General features: G+C 36.9%; 1 protein-coding gene across 3 annotated transcripts in view; it reads right to left on the reverse strand.

Annotated features, from left to right (window-relative positions):
- Nucleotides 1–606: 606 nt before the first annotated feature.
- HMCN1 (hemicentin 1) overlaps nt 607–16,671 on the reverse strand; it is a 464,969-nt gene continuing 448,904 nt past the window's right edge. For 2 of the 3 annotated variants that reach the window (XM_077901921.1, XM_077901924.1), the window contains 5 exons: nt 16,400–16,528; nt 13,973–14,323; nt 10,286–10,405; nt 3,838–3,964; nt 607–2,032 (listed from right to left, as the gene is read on the reverse strand). In XM_077901921.1, the coding sequence (XP_077758047.1) occupies nt 1,666–2,032; nt 3,838–3,964; nt 10,286–10,405; nt 13,973–14,323; nt 16,400–16,528 (1,094 nt within the window). In that variant the 3' untranslated portion in view covers nt 607–1,665. The remainder of the gene's footprint in view (nt 2,033–3,837; nt 3,965–10,285; nt 10,406–13,972; nt 14,324–16,399; nt 16,529–16,671) is intronic. The other variant, XM_077901922.1, reaches the window with a different exon arrangement.

A 16,671-nucleotide genomic window follows, 5' to 3' on the forward strand; every position in this document is an offset into this window, starting at 1 on the left:
ATATCCTTTTTGCAGAACTTCAGTTAAGAATTTAAAGCCCTCAACTCATTATTTTCTTTCCTCATGTTCTTCAGTGTACTTTCAAGCAAGCAACCATTTCTTTTTTTTTTTTTTAAGAGTTTATTTATTTATTCAGAGAGAGAGAGAGAGGGAGAGAGAGGCAGAGACACAGGCAGAGAGAGAAGCAGGCTCTATGCAGGGAGCCCAACGTGGGACTTGATCAGCCTGATGTGGGACTTGATCCCGGGTCTCCAGGATCACACTCCAGGCTGCAGGTAGCGCTAAACCGCTGCGCCACCGGAGCTGCCCAACAAGCAACCATTTCTTGATTAGAAATGCCTACTGGTGAGAATGTAAGCATTATTTTGGCACTTCATCCCAAGAACAACCAGAGTTCACTTTACCACTCGAGACAGGTTATTAGTACCATTAAATCTGACTATATCACAGAACTAATTAAACTTAACTCAGATCTAATTCAGAGGATCCATTTAAAGTCTGTTTCTGTCAGAGTATGTATGACATACACATAGGAGCATATATGTGAATATAAACTTTAACACCTAGGATAGCTGTAAGGAAACAAATTCTAAGTTTTCAAAAAGGTTAAGAAAAGGGATGTGAAAATTTTATTTAGGCTGGTTTTACTGTAACATTGTTTTTTGTTTTATAAAATAGTCCATCAAGATATTATATAGAAAATACGCCAAGGTAATATATATACATTTCATAAAAATAGAATACATCTTGGCAATTGCTTCCAGAGTCTGTTACCACCATGTACAGTGTATTGACGTCGACATTTATGTTAATTTGAACATATATGATTTTTAAGAAAACAAAGAAAACTGTCCCCTTGGTATTTGTAACGGTTGTTTTCAACTGACAGGAAAATACAATGCTGGAATGTAAAGTTATGGAGCTAACTGAAAGGAAGATTATATCAAAGATCCATGCTATGAACAATCATCTGAGGACAAAGTAGTATAAGTTTCTATTATCATAAGTGGTTCAGCTCACTTCACAAAATCACTGAAAATAATATCCTTATTTTGGATGTTTAGTCAGTGAGAACACTATTTGGTATCAAAGAAACATTCTAGAAGCCACGCTATATTTCAAAATGAGTGCTGTTTCTTTTTTCTCTTAAGATGAAAATAAGTGTAAAAGTCCCATTTTAAAATATCAATACTTAAAAAAGTATCCTCATAAGTTACTTAATAAGCTTTGATCAAAATATATAGCAATCAGTTTTATTATTCTAAAAAATGGCCAAATGCTCAAAAATCCACTTGGCTTTGAGTGAATTATTTCTGTTTTCGTTTTTTTTTTTTTTTTAAAGGAAAATGATCTTAGCTACTATGCTACTATAAAACATCACTGATATGTCCTCTTGATGTTCAGAATAATCTTTGGAAAGTAACTGCTCCAGTGTAATAAATAAAGAGAATAATAAGGGACTTTTCTAGACCTTACCAAAAGACATGACCATGGTGGGATCATGAAAATACCTCAGCAGTACCAAGGAAGGCACACAAAACAGAGCATAGCACCATTTTCAAGTTGCCAAGATTGGCTCCTGTTCAGGAGATGGTAATCTGGAAGGGGACTTGATTCCCATGATTAATGCAGTTTAAATATGTGGATTAGGCTCTGGCGAGCTTCTTAGTATGGATAGGCAGACACAGCTATATAAACTATGAATGTGGTCTGATATTCAATGGTCCCATTGGCACTGTAGGAGGCGGCTCGAACCCTCATGCGGTAGGTGTCTGGTTCTCGCAATGGTCGTGTTGTGTATACCACTCCTTTCAGGTTTTCATCCCTTAAGGCAAAAGGAACATTCTGTTCCTCATCTACCATGAGGAAAGTTGTCCTGGGATGCATCACTCCATCCTGCGTGTATGCTACCAGCCGGATTAAATCTTGATTGGCGGCTATTCCAAATGGGAGGGAGACAAGTTTGTATTCCAAGGCATATGGGCTCAAAGCACATTCCAAATCATTGGGTGGACAGTTCTTGAGACAGAACCTAAAGACAGAAAACACATGAAGTGCATATTGTTATCTGGCTTGGAAGGAGGAGAGGGCATGAGGCAGATGACCATGATCCATGACAACTTGTAGGCATTCCAGGCAGTAGACAGTCTGACTGCAAGAGCAATAAGCCCACCCCATGTTCTATGTCACTAACTCAAACCAGATGCCAGATGCCTATGACAGTATGCTGGTCTAGAGTCAAGTATCTATTTCTCATTTTCATTAAAATCAGAAGTTTCTGAACCACTGCAGTAAATATGAGTACTACAAGAGTGTCTTTACAATGAAAAGCTCGTTTGGGAAATAGAAGCATCTATACATCTACTGGAAACAAGTAGTTTTTAAAGAGAGGAACACAGCTATTTTTAAATTGTAACATCAATCCTAAGGCTGATAGCTCAAGTAGAATTCATTGATATTTGGTTTATTTTCCTAAAAATAATAAAAGGTCAGTTAATGAAGATTCCTCGGGGCGGTGGGGGGGGGGGGGGAAGAATGCTCTTCCTTTGGTATTTGTTTTCCACATTACTTTAGATTAAAAATAAAATATTTTCTTTTTTTTCAGAGCCCACACTAGCTGTTTTTGAGGCATCAAGACTTTCATTTACTTTTATTTATTTATTTATTTATTTATTTATTTATTTATTTATTTATTTATTTTTAAGATTTTATTTATTTATTCATGAGAGACACACAGAGGCAGAGACACAGGCAGAGGGAGAAGCAGGCTCCACGCAGGGAGCCGGACATGGGACTCGATCTGGGGTCTCCAGGATCACACCCTGGACTGAAGGGTACGTTAAACCGCTGAGCCACCCCCGCTACCCACATCATGACTTTTAAACTATCTGCCAGAGATCACTGGCAATGGAGAATAAAATTAAAAAAAAAATATTCAAAGGACCATTTTTCTGAAGATATGGATTCTTCAGTCATAGTATTTTTGGGATATTTCTTATGTCAATATTTTTAATCTTCTCCCTCCCCTTCCTATTCCCTTCCTATTCCCCCTAAAGCAATTCTGAATAGGTTTTTGCTGGATCTGAGGCACTCCACACTTGATCATGTTACAGTAATTTGGTAGTCACTGCCGAGAAGAAAAACAAAGTGTGAACTCCAACCAGCTTTGGGTTTCAGAACCACTTTCTTATTAGCAGGTCCTATTCACGATGACCATTATCTCTGTTTTCAAGCACACCTGTTGACTTGGTACTTGAAAAGAGTATGCCATTTTTGTAAGAAGAGGGAGAAAATAGAAGAGTAGTTTATTTGGAACCCAGAAAAGATAGTGTTTCAGACAGCAGAGAATGTAAGCAAGACCATATACAAGCAGACAGACTGTTGACTCATCCTTGCTCATCTCCATTCTCTCATGGAGTCCTGGTGAGTCATCACAATTACAGCCAGGGTACTTCCTGGAATTCTCTAAGTGCTGAGAGCCCTTTAAACCCAGAGGCAACAAAAACAGAAACTAGGAAATGTCGAAGGAGGTCAGGTTCTATCACCCCATAAAATGCTCACTGCTGAGGCAGAGTTCTCAATGTGGCATGGTGGATTACATACTGGGGAGACACTCCGGGAAGACTTTGGCAGCCAACAGTGATCGTTTAGGCTACAGTGGCTGCTGCAGGATGAGCTCATTTCATACCCATTCATTGAGGAAGGAACACACTGTAACTCCATATACCCCTGGGGTTATTGACTTCCTATGAGTTATATACAACTGTAGACATGGTATATTGGTGGAGGAGAGAAGGCTTTTCAAAAATATTTTTGAGAAGAGAAGGGAAGACATACCCTGAAACAGGATCCCGTTGGTAGTTGGGTGGACAGGGTGTATCAATGCACTGGTAGCTTCCTCTCATGTTGAAGCACATGCGATTGGGCCCACAGCGCACACTCTGCTCCAGACACTCATCAACATCTAGCAACAGCACAAAGGAACACGCAGCATCAGCAACTCAAGTCTGAGCAAGACATAAGGTTAGGTGTTGTGGGTATTTGACCAGAATGTCAAATCCCCACGAATGAATTCGGTAACCATACCTAAGCTTCTTCAACCACAACATGAGGATCCTGATACCTGGTGTGCTATTTCCCATACTGCTTTAAGGATAATTTTTAACACTTGTGAAAGGATATCGAAAAATAAAAGCTATTTGAGCTTTTAGAAGGGGGGCTATTAAATATATAGCAAGTCTGGTGCCTTTTATATTTGGAAAATAGAGTGCATTTGAGTTTTGTAAAGCAAATAATACTTTAAATTCATGAGAAACAAGCTAAAAATTTAAAGGACACTTATGAGCCTTTCTGTAAAGGAAGAACCTCTTTAAAATGTGAATGATCCTTCCTGGTATTTTGTTTTAGAAGTTCAAAATGTTGAATGGGAGGTAGGGTAGTAGAAATTGAAGGAGTCAAGTTATAAATTCAGGTCAGTCTGGTCTTGTGGAGAGAGACAGCATTTAGAAAAAAATCCCTCAGGATCAAATGAATGACCCAAGAACCACAATCCAAGTTGAATCTAATCTGAACTGTGGAGAATCCATCCTCAGGTGTTATGGGGGTGGGGTGCCCTTTCTAGGGTAATAGCTCCCCTTTGGGTAGTGGGGAAACACACAAATGAAATACTATTTTGTTTTTTCTATACAAAGTTGTTAAAACACACTTAAATCACTATTAATTAAGAAACATCAAGATGGACCTAAAGGAAACTTTTTTGAGCTTTATTCATGAGAGAGACAGAGAGAGAGAGAGAGAGAGAAAGAGAGAGAGAGAGAGAGAGAGAGAGAGAGAGAAAGGCAGGGACACAGGCAGAGGGAGAAGCAGGCTCCATGCAGGGAGCTTGATGTGGGACTCAATCCCTGGTCTCCAGGATCACGCCCTGGGTCAAAGGTGGCGCTAAACCACTGAGCAACTGGGGCTGCCCAAAATGAATGTTTTTGAGTTTAACTTAGGGTCCATATTCTGAACACCAGGGCATTTGTAAATGAAAATCTTTTTGTGTGTGGACATATGAGTATGTGTGAGAGAGACACAGACAGGGATAGAGACAGAGAGTACAACATTGAGATTGATGGATTTTTTGGAAAGAGTATCCACAGAGTTCTACAAAATTTTTAAGGGATTTTGAGATCCTAATGTTAAGAACCATATTTTAGAGCAATCGTTTCCAACTGTGGTACCTGCATTCCCCTGATAGTGCATGGAAGCTTTCCTGCAGTATGAGAGCAGGCAAATAGATCAGGGAATTATTTCCATTCAGAAACTTATGCCCCCTAAGTTCTCCTTCCTAAAAGCATTCTGCCTGAGAACTTCCTGTCCCCATTCCCATTTTATATCCTTCTGCTTTACAAAAAAAAGGGTCTCCATGAACCCCTAGTCTGTTTATGATACCAGATGCAAAATGCTTCAAGGCACATGTGAAGGGTGAGAAAACTGGTTATTCATACTGATGGTGGCAGGCCTTATTTCATCGTAGCTACAAACCAATGGTCTGAGCTCTCTATTTTAAATTAGATTTCAGAATTGAGCTAGTTGTCATGTGAACACCTACTAACACTTTTACTTGAACAGAAAAATGACCTTAAGACTTTTTTTCTGACAGTCATGCTGGTTGGTTTAACAATGACTACAGGCCTTAAAATTATATAATAATCATTCCTCATTAACCGGGTTATCTATAGGTCCAAAATATTGATGAAAATATATTTAAAGCACATGTACATCAAAGCCAGAATCCAGAATCCAGAATATTTAAAGCACATGTACATCAAAGCCAGAATCCACATTCTTTACAACAATTTAGATATGATAAGAAATTTTAGAAGTCGGCTTTAAAAAGTACGAAGTATAAAGTTTTCAATTTTTTTTGGAGTAGGCAACCAAAAATTTGAAGACTACTTATTTTAGATAGAGTCTTAAGTTAATTGGCTGCATGTAGGTACTTGTAATACTACTCCTTCTTTACTGTGTGAATAAACATAGATCCTGATGTACAGGAGGGAACATTACAATTAATTGGGCCCAAATTAGTTTTCTGCAGAGGTAGGACCTAAAGGTCAAGTGTACTTCCATCATGGAATTGGTGCAGACACCAGTGGGCATGTGAAACTATTGTATCATTTCATAGTAGTAAGTGATTTGGCATCTGCTAAATGGTATGTATGTTAGATTTGTGTTAAAGTTGTAAGTTCTTTTGTGAGTTCTTAAATAACTTGAAAAACTGCTATCAAAAAAAGAGAAAGGAGTGAGGTTTCAAGAGACAGCATATTAACGATGGACTATAAATGCTAAATTTTATTTCTGGTTTACCATTTCTGTCTCAAAAATGAGCATTTTAGATTTTGTTCCAAATATATTCTGTTTTCTTTTTTTTTTTTTATTCTGTTTTCTAAGGAAGTGACAAACAGTGTAATTATTTAAACTTGCTAATAATAGTTTACACAAAGTAAAAAGACATTGAGGGAGGGTGATATGGAGTAAATCACTTGACTTTTCAATTACTCAGATGTATTGACAATAACATAATGTGCTTTCTATGACCAGTTTTATATTAGGACTAGTTTTCCTACAGGAATACAACACAGTGTGAAACAAATTTATATTTCAGTTAAATCTTGCTTATTGTCTCTGTGAACTCATTTGTAATTATGCTTTTGTCTGTCGGAAGGGTGTTATCTCCTTGGCAAAATGATATTGTCTAAGAATGAAGTGAAAAGCCCTTTAGGAAAATGTGAAAGACATTCAATTGGCCTAATGTTTTTTTTTCTCAGTAAAAAAAAAACATTCCTTTCACACTCATCCATCACATTTCATTTTAGCTCTAATTTTTATGGTGAATTCCTTCAGGCACATGGAGGCCAGTGGGCTGCAGGGGCCCATGGAAATGGTGGCATGGAGACCAGAATCTGGACACATGCCTGTGGGTATAGTAAGAGTATCTATATTACAGATTTCCAATGGCTGAACATGAATCTACAAAAATATATCAAAATCTCATATTTAAAGTGTTTGCCTTTAGCTCTATGATAATGTATACTTCCTATCGAAAAGCTTTCTTAAGTACTTGAGTTTCTGGAAGGTGGTCTTGCTTTGTCTTCTGTCTACAACTCTCCTTCTCAGGCTTAAGAACCTATAGACATTCACTCTATTTATTTATTCTACTGCCTGGTCTTAAGAAGAGAAGCCAGAAAAGATGGAGAAATCATGCTGTCTTCTGTTATCTGACAATATAAGGGTGTCTGGTTTTTATTAAATATTTTAAGAAAATTACTATGGTAGAAATTAAAGGATAGGTATTTTATAATCTAAATATTCTACAAGAGAAGATTACCAAGATGAGCTGAAACACTTTTATATCAATAGCTTTACAACATATGCATGCATTTAACCAACTGCTTCTGGATACTTTAAACAATAATTTAGGAAAAACATACTTGAAACATCTGTCTTCTAGAGAGAATAATTTAGATTCTTGATAACATTATGGATTACTTTAAAAAAACTTGGATAGATTAAAACACTCATTTTTGCAATGCCAATAGTGTTTCTACATGTTCAGAATTAGATTAGTGGGGCTTAAAATTGGCAGAAAGATCTCTTAGTTTCTCCTCTCTGCTTCTTGGGCAAATAATGATTGGTCAGGTTTTTTGTCTCTCATTTTGTAGTCTGCTGGCTTCCATTTTTGACTAGAGTGTCTGTCCTTTGTTCAATGTCAAATTCACTTTTATTTCCTTTTTATCACTGACATTTTTACCACTAACGTAGAAAGCTTCAAAAACGCACATGTAAATGAAAATCAACCTTTTCTCTCTTATAAATGCCTGAAACACTTTCTAAAGCTATAAAAAGACTTGAAGTTATTCTTCAGATTAAAGACTGCTTTAAAAGATGTAATTGTTTTCTCTCAAGTCTTTTTTAAAACCACAAAAATATGTAACCCATTTGAATTGCAAACATTTCAAGTGACACCTGTTTCTGATTTGTTCACATTATTTTCCACTCTCTGAAGCACAACTGAAAGTTGAAAAATGTTTTGAACTGAGTGAGTGGCAAGGGCAATTAAAGGAACAAACTGGCACAATTTAGAAAAAAAGAAAAATCCTCCAACGAAGATATGATATAATATAGCATTTAAAAGTCTGGCTAAGGGTTTTTTAAATTCAGTTGGTTGTTCCAAATGCTCCCTTTCTTGGTTCCTGGCACACTCACAGGAGGTGTAGAGTTAATGTTGGGCCACCTCTTCAGAGGGTTCTTAGGGAGATGACCTGGAGAAAGTTATAAACTGTGGACAGTGTAAATGCTCTCGCCTCTCTGTGCTGCCACAGTACAATGACCCTGGTGTTCACAGCCATGATAGGAGAGACAAAGGACCATTTTAGATGTTATGAGACCTGTGACCAAGTCCTACCCTTTTTCTTGATTGTTCTAGAACATTAATGATTGTGTAATTGCCCTGAGAATTAATTTTATTATTGGTAGAATGGGTACAAATTATTGCCCTTGGCATGTCTGTACGGCTGATTAAGATGAGTTAATAATTGCTTTAGAAAAATATGACTATAACGTAAACATGTTATTCTCATACTTCAAATCTCTGTAGGAAGTTCTGCATAGGGTAAGTTCTTAAAACAAGCATTTGTGCAGATGGCTGGGAATGAAGGTTATGATGGTGTTCACTTTCCTTCTCCAGTCCAAATGATCTAGTTGGGGTTTCCAGGGAGGGAATGGGTGAATGGTTGTGGGAGAGGTGAGAGCTCATGGAACTCTGGTGGCCCCATCGTCCATCCAGGTCTTGCTTCCTGGAATACCCTTTCCATGACCTGCATCCTAGCAAGTCTTTTGTGAATCTCACAGAGAGGGCACATTTTATCTAAATTCAATTGCTACTGAGAAAGCACTCTGTTGGAGATTTTATTTGATATGCTTTAGAAAAGGATCTAGGTTGTACATGACAGAAATGAGTAAAATTCAGAGGCTTGTTAATACTTATATAATACTCTGATTTTGACCACAAAATTGAGGGGGTTCCTTGTTAGATTTTTCAAGATTTATATATGTTCTTATTTCTTTTCTTTTCTTTTCTTTTCTTTTATGATAGTCACACAAAGAGAAAGAGAGAGGCAGAGACACAGGCAGAGGGAGAAGCAGGCTCCATGCACCGGGAGCCCGATGTGGGATTTGATCCCGGGTCTCCAGGATCGCGCCCTGGGCCAAAGGCAGATGCTAAACCGCTGCGCCACCCAGGGATCCCTTCTTATCCCTTCTTATTTCTTTTTTGATCTAACTTATGCATTGCAACATAATATACCTCATCAAGGCAAAATTGCCCCTTTCACGTTTTTGTGTAAAGATGGTAATATTGAGATTTATAGCTTTTTTTTTCTTTCTACTGTCACTACATATTGTCCAAAACTCTGTTATAGCACCTCTAACCCTATATATTATGCTTTTTTAAAAAAAAATTATGCTTTTATTTACATATCTGTTTCCACTGGACTATGATATCAAAGGGAAGAGATATCAAACAAATATTCATTTGTTTAAACCTTTTGCATTTTGCAAAGCTAGCTCCTGACTGTTCTACATCATTTGCAGACTCAAAGAATACAGCATTTAACCAATTACCCACTGTTGGCCAAGACAAAAAATAAAATAATGCCTAACACTGGAGTAAATTTACTGAGCTCTCTTCCCCTTTCCTCTTCCATCTTGGTTGAACTTTGAAAAGTCATTTAAAGAGGTCTATTCCCACTTAGTTTTAAAAATATATGACAAGACTGATTTAGGCATTCTTGCTCCTTCTATAAGACTACAACAAAAATGCTTCTCAACTATTTTCCTCTGCCAAATTGCTTTCTCGCCAGTTCTCCTACTTACAAAAGCAACGTTTAAAGATAAATATGACCAATGGGAATTAGAAGGAATAGAAAGCAACTAGAAGAATAATTATTCAAAAAAAGAAGACATTTAATTTCCCACCCTCTCCTATGTTGGTTTTTTTTTTCTTCTCTTTTTTTCTTTTCTTTAAGAGAGAGAGAGAGAGAGAGAGAGAGAGAGAGAGGCAGAGACACAGGCAGAGGAAGAAGCAGGCTCCATGCAGGGAGCCTGACGTGGGACTCAATCCCGGGTCTCCAGGGTCATGCCCTGGACTGAAGGTGGCACTAAACCACTGAGCCACCCGGGCTGCCCTCTTATGTTGGTTTTAAGCCAAGTTGCAGCAATAAACATTCCAACATTTTCTCACCTTGACAAGTCTTTCCATTGAGCATAAGTTGATAGCCAGGTGGACAGATACAATGATAGCTCCCAAAGGTATTTTTACACTCATGCTGGCAAATGTCTCTATTTTCACATTCATCAATATCTGTGTGGAAAGAAAGCAGAGTGTGTAACAAAGGCAGAAACTATGACAGAACCAACTATACACAAGTTGTTGCTATACAATAGAAAATCTTCTTGGTGATCTTACACTCCTGTGTTTATACATGCTTAGAACTGTTTTCTATCAGGATCTGTTTTTAATGGAGTCCAGTGTTAACTGTACTATTTCATAAAATATGAACATCTTGTTTGTGTGTAATTATATACGAGCTGAAGCCCCAAACTGGCCAATTTCGAGACTAGTTAATAAACAAGCCTGGGATGGCAGACAAAACAGATTTGTACAAGATCCTATATGACCAAAATACTAAACTCGTGACAGAATAGTAGAATTTACCCGAAAAACAAAGTTTATATTGATGGTAATTAGAACAAGGAATGTTAGTTTTTATTTTATTTAAACTTTAGCCAACTCTCTCCCTGCACCTGCTCCCAACATCCATGCATTGCCTTCCCATATAGAGATATCAAGTATGGGAGGTGTTTTTAATTTTGTGATATGAACTTCATACAATTACTTCATACAATTACAACCACATATCTAATAGTTGCTGTGACACCTTGGGCAGGCCCCTTTACTTCTCAAGATCTCAGTCAATTCTTTTGTCAAAAGGACTCACTTGATGTGCTTTCTTTATTGCACAGATTTATTGGAAGGTTCATATATCATAATACTCGGGAAAGCATTTTATAATAAAGAGCTAACTATCTGCTATTATTAAACAAAGCTAAGAAAGTAGCAATAAAAAGGAGAGGAGAATGGGTTGTAATTAAAAGCTAATTGCTATTTGCTTTCAGGACAAGGGAAGTGATTTGGGGCACCAAAGATTTCTTATCCCGGTTGTGTTTTGCTCAGACTGATGTTAGAATTTGTTCTTAGTTCCACCAACCAGTGGAATAGTGAAGAGAGAACATAACTTGAAGTGGGAGCAGGAGTGCTGGAGAAGAGAAGACAGGGAGAAAACTGGTAGGTGATTCACAGCAAAAGTATGTGTTTGTTGTACATGATTTGCATATGTTCAGAATATACTTGCAAAGGCTCAGAATCTGTTAAGGATAACACTCATCAAATATTTGTTACTGTGTTTGCCCCATTTTAGTGAACCAAAGCATTTATTCCACAACTTGTATGAGTTATTTTTACTTTTTCCCTTTACAATCTGCTTCCACCTAAAATAATCACAGAAATGTAAATGATGTGGAACTCCAAGAAGTCAGTATCACTCTTCCCAGAGTCTGAGTTTCAAAGTGGCTCCAAGTGTGATTTCTGCATTCAGAGGCAACACAATGTTCATTTCTCCTGTTAAGCTTTGGAATCGTTTCCCTAAACAGCTAAACTTTAGCCCAAGTCTAACAAGATTGCACAGTGTTGTTAATTTGAATCTTTTGTAAGTTGTCTATCCCAGATGGTTAATTAAAGGCATTTGGTGTTTATTACAAGTTGCTCGTAACATAATTCCAAAGCTGTCTGCAACCTTGGTGTAAATTTCTTTATTAGTATGAACACTGTAAAATATCATATTGTAAGAAATATTTCTAAATGCCCCCATCTAAAACTCACACATCCAGTAATTGATTAGATATGGAAGTTTACTTCAGATTCTCCAAGACTGGTCCTCTGAAATAGTAGCTGCCTCAGTCAATGGTTTGGAAAAGATAATTCTTACAATATTAGTGTCATATAAACACAAGGACAGAAAACATTTATGAGACTTTCCTGTGAAACAGTAGAGCTTAGACAGTGATGAAGGAATAGAGAATGGGGTTGTTAATCAGGGATGCTTTCTTAAAATTACTGGGACCTTCAGATGATTAAAAAATATATACTAGAAGGTGTATGGTGTGGGGGGTGTGGTTCAATTCATGCGTCACAGTATAAACAAGGTTTTGGGCAGGAGGGTATAGGTAGAAGAGAAGAGTTTGTTTAAGATGAAGTCGGAGAGTGGGATGATTATTGGAAATGAAACCCTTTAGTGGGAATGGCTATTTGGGAGAAACTTTGAAAGACAACCTGTCAAAATTTAATTCTGTCAATTAAAAAAAAATGGCAAAAGGTTTTAGCTAACAACCAGTCAAGTCAAAATCATGGGCATGAAAAATTACCCATACTCAGAATGTTTGGAGCAGGTTAAGAGTGGTGTTTGACCTCCTCATAAGGTTTGTGGATTCCACAGGGTTAGGAATTAAGCAGTGTTTGACCATATGGACTAATGGTAGAGAATTGGTAATGAATGGATTAATGTTTGAAGTTCAAGGAGTAAAAGAAAATAGCACTGTTGACAGTTCTAAGGCACTGATCACAGGAGAAAGTTCCACACACGTTATATTAACCTGCAGGTCCATCAAGACAACTAGACAGAAAAATTCTGGGAAAATATGGATGTAAAGAGAAAAGTTTAAAGTTTAAGTATCCAGTGGGTCTGGGGGTCCAGCTGATAGAAGTGATAGGGAGGCTGGGTCCACAAAAGAGGGACTAAGGAAGCATGTCTGAGAAGATAATGATGCAGGAAAAGGGCCTGGAGAAGGGTAGAGAAATAATGACAAAAATTGAAGTCAGAAAAAGACTTAAAATGTTTATAAGAAATGTCTAACAGAAAGCATATTTAGGCAAGAATAAATGTAGAATACTTAGGAAAAATGAAAGAAAATGAAGTTGGCATGGGGTCTTTAAACAAAAGTTCTTTCTTCCCACCTTCCTCCCTTTCTTCCTTGCTTTATTCTGTCATCTAACCAATAGTGGGGCTAATTCATGTTTGCTAATTTCTCTTGGCACATAGCTCAATAGCACGCAAACTGTGGACGCTCACAGAAAATTGGATTAAATGAATGACAGATGGTAATGTTTGCAGCTTAACTGAAAACAAAGTCTCAATTACTGAGTTGGAAATTACACTTCACTTTTGCAAACAAATTAAATTGTAGACTTGTGAGTTTAGATAAAGATATTGAAAGCACATATTTTAGAGCAATGAAAGCAACCTAATTTTGTCCTGGCTCATAGTATCTTTTCAGCGATTTACATATATACAAAATAATCAAACTGAGAAATTCCATTGGGAGTGTGGGACAATAGTCATCACCGTTTTGGTTGTCATATAAAACAAGTAGTTGACTGAGACACCGAAAGTTAGACTTTTAACCCACTGCTTGGGCATCAACCAGGTAACAGCCATAATCTGATGGTATTATATTAATGGCAATATGCATATTCTCTCTCTCTTTTTTAAAAAAAGTACTCTGAATGCCACTGAAATTTATTTCTACATAGCATTAAATTTAATAACACTTTCAAGAGTGATCAAAAGAGAGAAACTGTCAATATAAAACAATTAATTATCAGAATGTACACATATAAATACATCATTTACTTGAACAAATTTTGTAATAGTTTCAGGTGCCAGAGTAAATGTCTTGGAACTTTGAGTCATCCCCAATTTGAGATCAGATGTAGTTTGCTGCACCCAAACTGCCACAGGTGCTTGTGCATATGTTTAGACTCTGGCCCAGAAATGAGCCCCCAGAAAGGAAACGTAACACGGCTGACATTTACCTACACATGTGTCACGGCTCGCCTCAGAGCCTTCAGGGCAAGTTTTCCTAATAGTCCTTCTAGTCCTGGAGAGAGATGTTCTGCTGTTCCTATACTCTGAGTAGGAGCTGTAGAGATGTGAGTACTGTCTGTAATGCTGTTGAGGTTGATAGCTGTTTCTCACAGGGGAGAACCATGCAAGGTTATAGCTATTGTGCTGACTGCCATAATTAGGCAGCCTCTCCAATCCAGCGCAAGATTTCCCGTCCCCTAATAAATGTTGTCCTGGTGGACAGATACACTTGAAGCTGCCGGGGGTGTTGGAGCACTGATATGCACAAGGCTTAGGCACTTGTTCACATTCATTAATATCTGCTCGTGTGCCATGATACATAAAAAAAGAGAGAGAAAAAAAAACCACATACATACACACACAAAACACAGGAATAAAGAATCAGTCTCTGAAACAAACTGAAGACATTATGTTATCCTCCAAAGTTATGAATATGGTAATTTCTCAATTTTTATGGACTTTAGAGAAAGCTTTAATCATTCATTTATGAATATATAGAAAGGTTCTAAGACTTTTCCTAATGTGTATAGTACATAAAGGGTCACATGGGCAAATGTGGTCTTGAATCCAGAAAAACTAGAGTTCGAAGCTAATGCAGGTCTTAATTCTGTTGGAGCAAAGGACTCAATCACATTTCTGGTTTGCATTTTATTATAACATTCTCACTACTACCTCCAATCTTTTATATCATTACAAGTTTCAGATGTGATAATATTGGTACAACTACTAACATTTTTATTTCTTTTGAATCAATGATTATTATTTAATAATCAAGGCAAGTGCACTGTCTTTATAAAAATTTAAAAAGAAGGAAATTAAGACAGAATTATTTCTTCTAAGATATAAACTCACAAAATTCATAAAATTTAAAAAAGCTATTTTTCTTCCTATTCGTATGTTAACACATATTATACACTCCCAACTTTTCCTGTAAATTGGAAGAGCAAATGAAAATCAGAGAACAAAACTAAATTCCTTAATTCTTTACCACAGCAGCATGAAAGAAAGCAACATGAATAAGCAGAATAAAAGTGATAAATTTTGTTTTAAAAATTATTTTAGTAGGGCAGCCCAGGTGGCTCAGTGGTTTAGTGCCGCCTTCAGCCAAGGGTCTGATCCTGGAGACCAGGATCGAGTCCCATGTCAGGCTCCCTGCATGGAGCCTGCTTCTCTGCCTGTGTCTCTGCCTTTCTCTCTCTCTGTCTCTCTCTCTCTGTCTCATGAATAAATAAATAAAAATCTAAAAAAAATATATTTTAGTAAGCTGAAGTTAAAAGTAACATTTTTAATCTCTTTTAGGCAATGGCTCTATTTTCTTCATTGATTTATTTCCTAGTCCAAAGCCTGGCATTCAACTTACTGAACAAATGATTGAACAAATAAACATATTTCATTCTGCGAGGTTGCTGCTATGACTAATCAAGATGTTAAGGTACATGTAAATTACAATGTCTAAACAGAAGACTAAAATGATATGTACTTTTATTAAAGAGCATTTATTTTAAAAGCGTTTCTAGTAATTTTATTACTGTCAACATTTGCTCTGTGCAAAGTACTCGCCTAAAGACTGAATAAAGACAGAACCAAGTCTTTACGGGAGAATTTGCTGTAACTCATTGTTCAGTAGATAACCAAGGCAACCAATTTTAAAAGTGTAGTATGTAAACCAGAAGCCAGTATTTAAAGCCCACACAATTTTTTTCCTGTACTTAAATATTCCAGGAGGAATATAATTTCATAGTTCAGTTTCTTGATTGGAAGTGCATTGATTATAAAGAAGCACATAGATATATTCTATTGCCTGTTACCTGCCTTATTTACATTCAATTATAACTAATACGGAAACAAACAGGCAATTGGGAGAACGGAGTGAGATTCTCAACACAGGGAGTGGAACATAGTAAGCACTATATAGATACTAAAGTAATAATTATCAATTTACTTAAATTGTGTATTCACGTTTTAATCCTTCATGCCCGAACCTTTGTACTACATACAATTATACTTCACATCCAACTAGAATGGATCTGTGCAAACATTTACACGACGTGCACAGAGAGATAATCAATGAGATGATCTTCATGATTAAGTCATCACGGTAACTATATTGGAACCTTACTCTGATATGTGTAGTGTATAGTCAGCACTCTGTAAGTGATGATTATGATCACTTTAAATGTCAGTGTAAATTGAACTCAATATGAAATCTTTAAGAAGTAATTCAATTTCTGTTCTAAATTACTTAAACCAACTTACACATTTTCTTATTGTCCCAAGAAAGCAATTGAGAGTGGAGAGTGGTCCTGATCAAGTTGGTAAGGCTAAGTAATAATGTTAACATCTTTATTACTCAGTAAGAGTTCCCGGTAACTTACCCATACAGGGTCTTCCAACTCCTTGAGACCGGAAACCTCTAGGACATACACAGCGATAGCTGCCTCTTGTATTCTCACATATCTGGTTATATCTGCACTGATGGGTCCCATCTTTACATTCATCAATATCTACAGACACAGAGGCAGTAAAAAGTAATAACACTTCCTCCTTCAAAACCTAAAGTCATTATATTTAAAATGAACACTCTTTAAAATTATTAATGGTTCCATTTCTCACCATGTGGCTGAGACCTGGGTTAAGTTCTAGTTCT

This window comes from Canis aureus, chromosome 6, assembly GCF_053574225.1.
Source record: "Canis aureus isolate CA01 chromosome 6, VMU_Caureus_v.1.0, whole genome shotgun sequence".
Classification (NCBI taxonomy): Eukaryota; Metazoa; Chordata; class Mammalia; order Carnivora; family Canidae; genus Canis; species Canis aureus.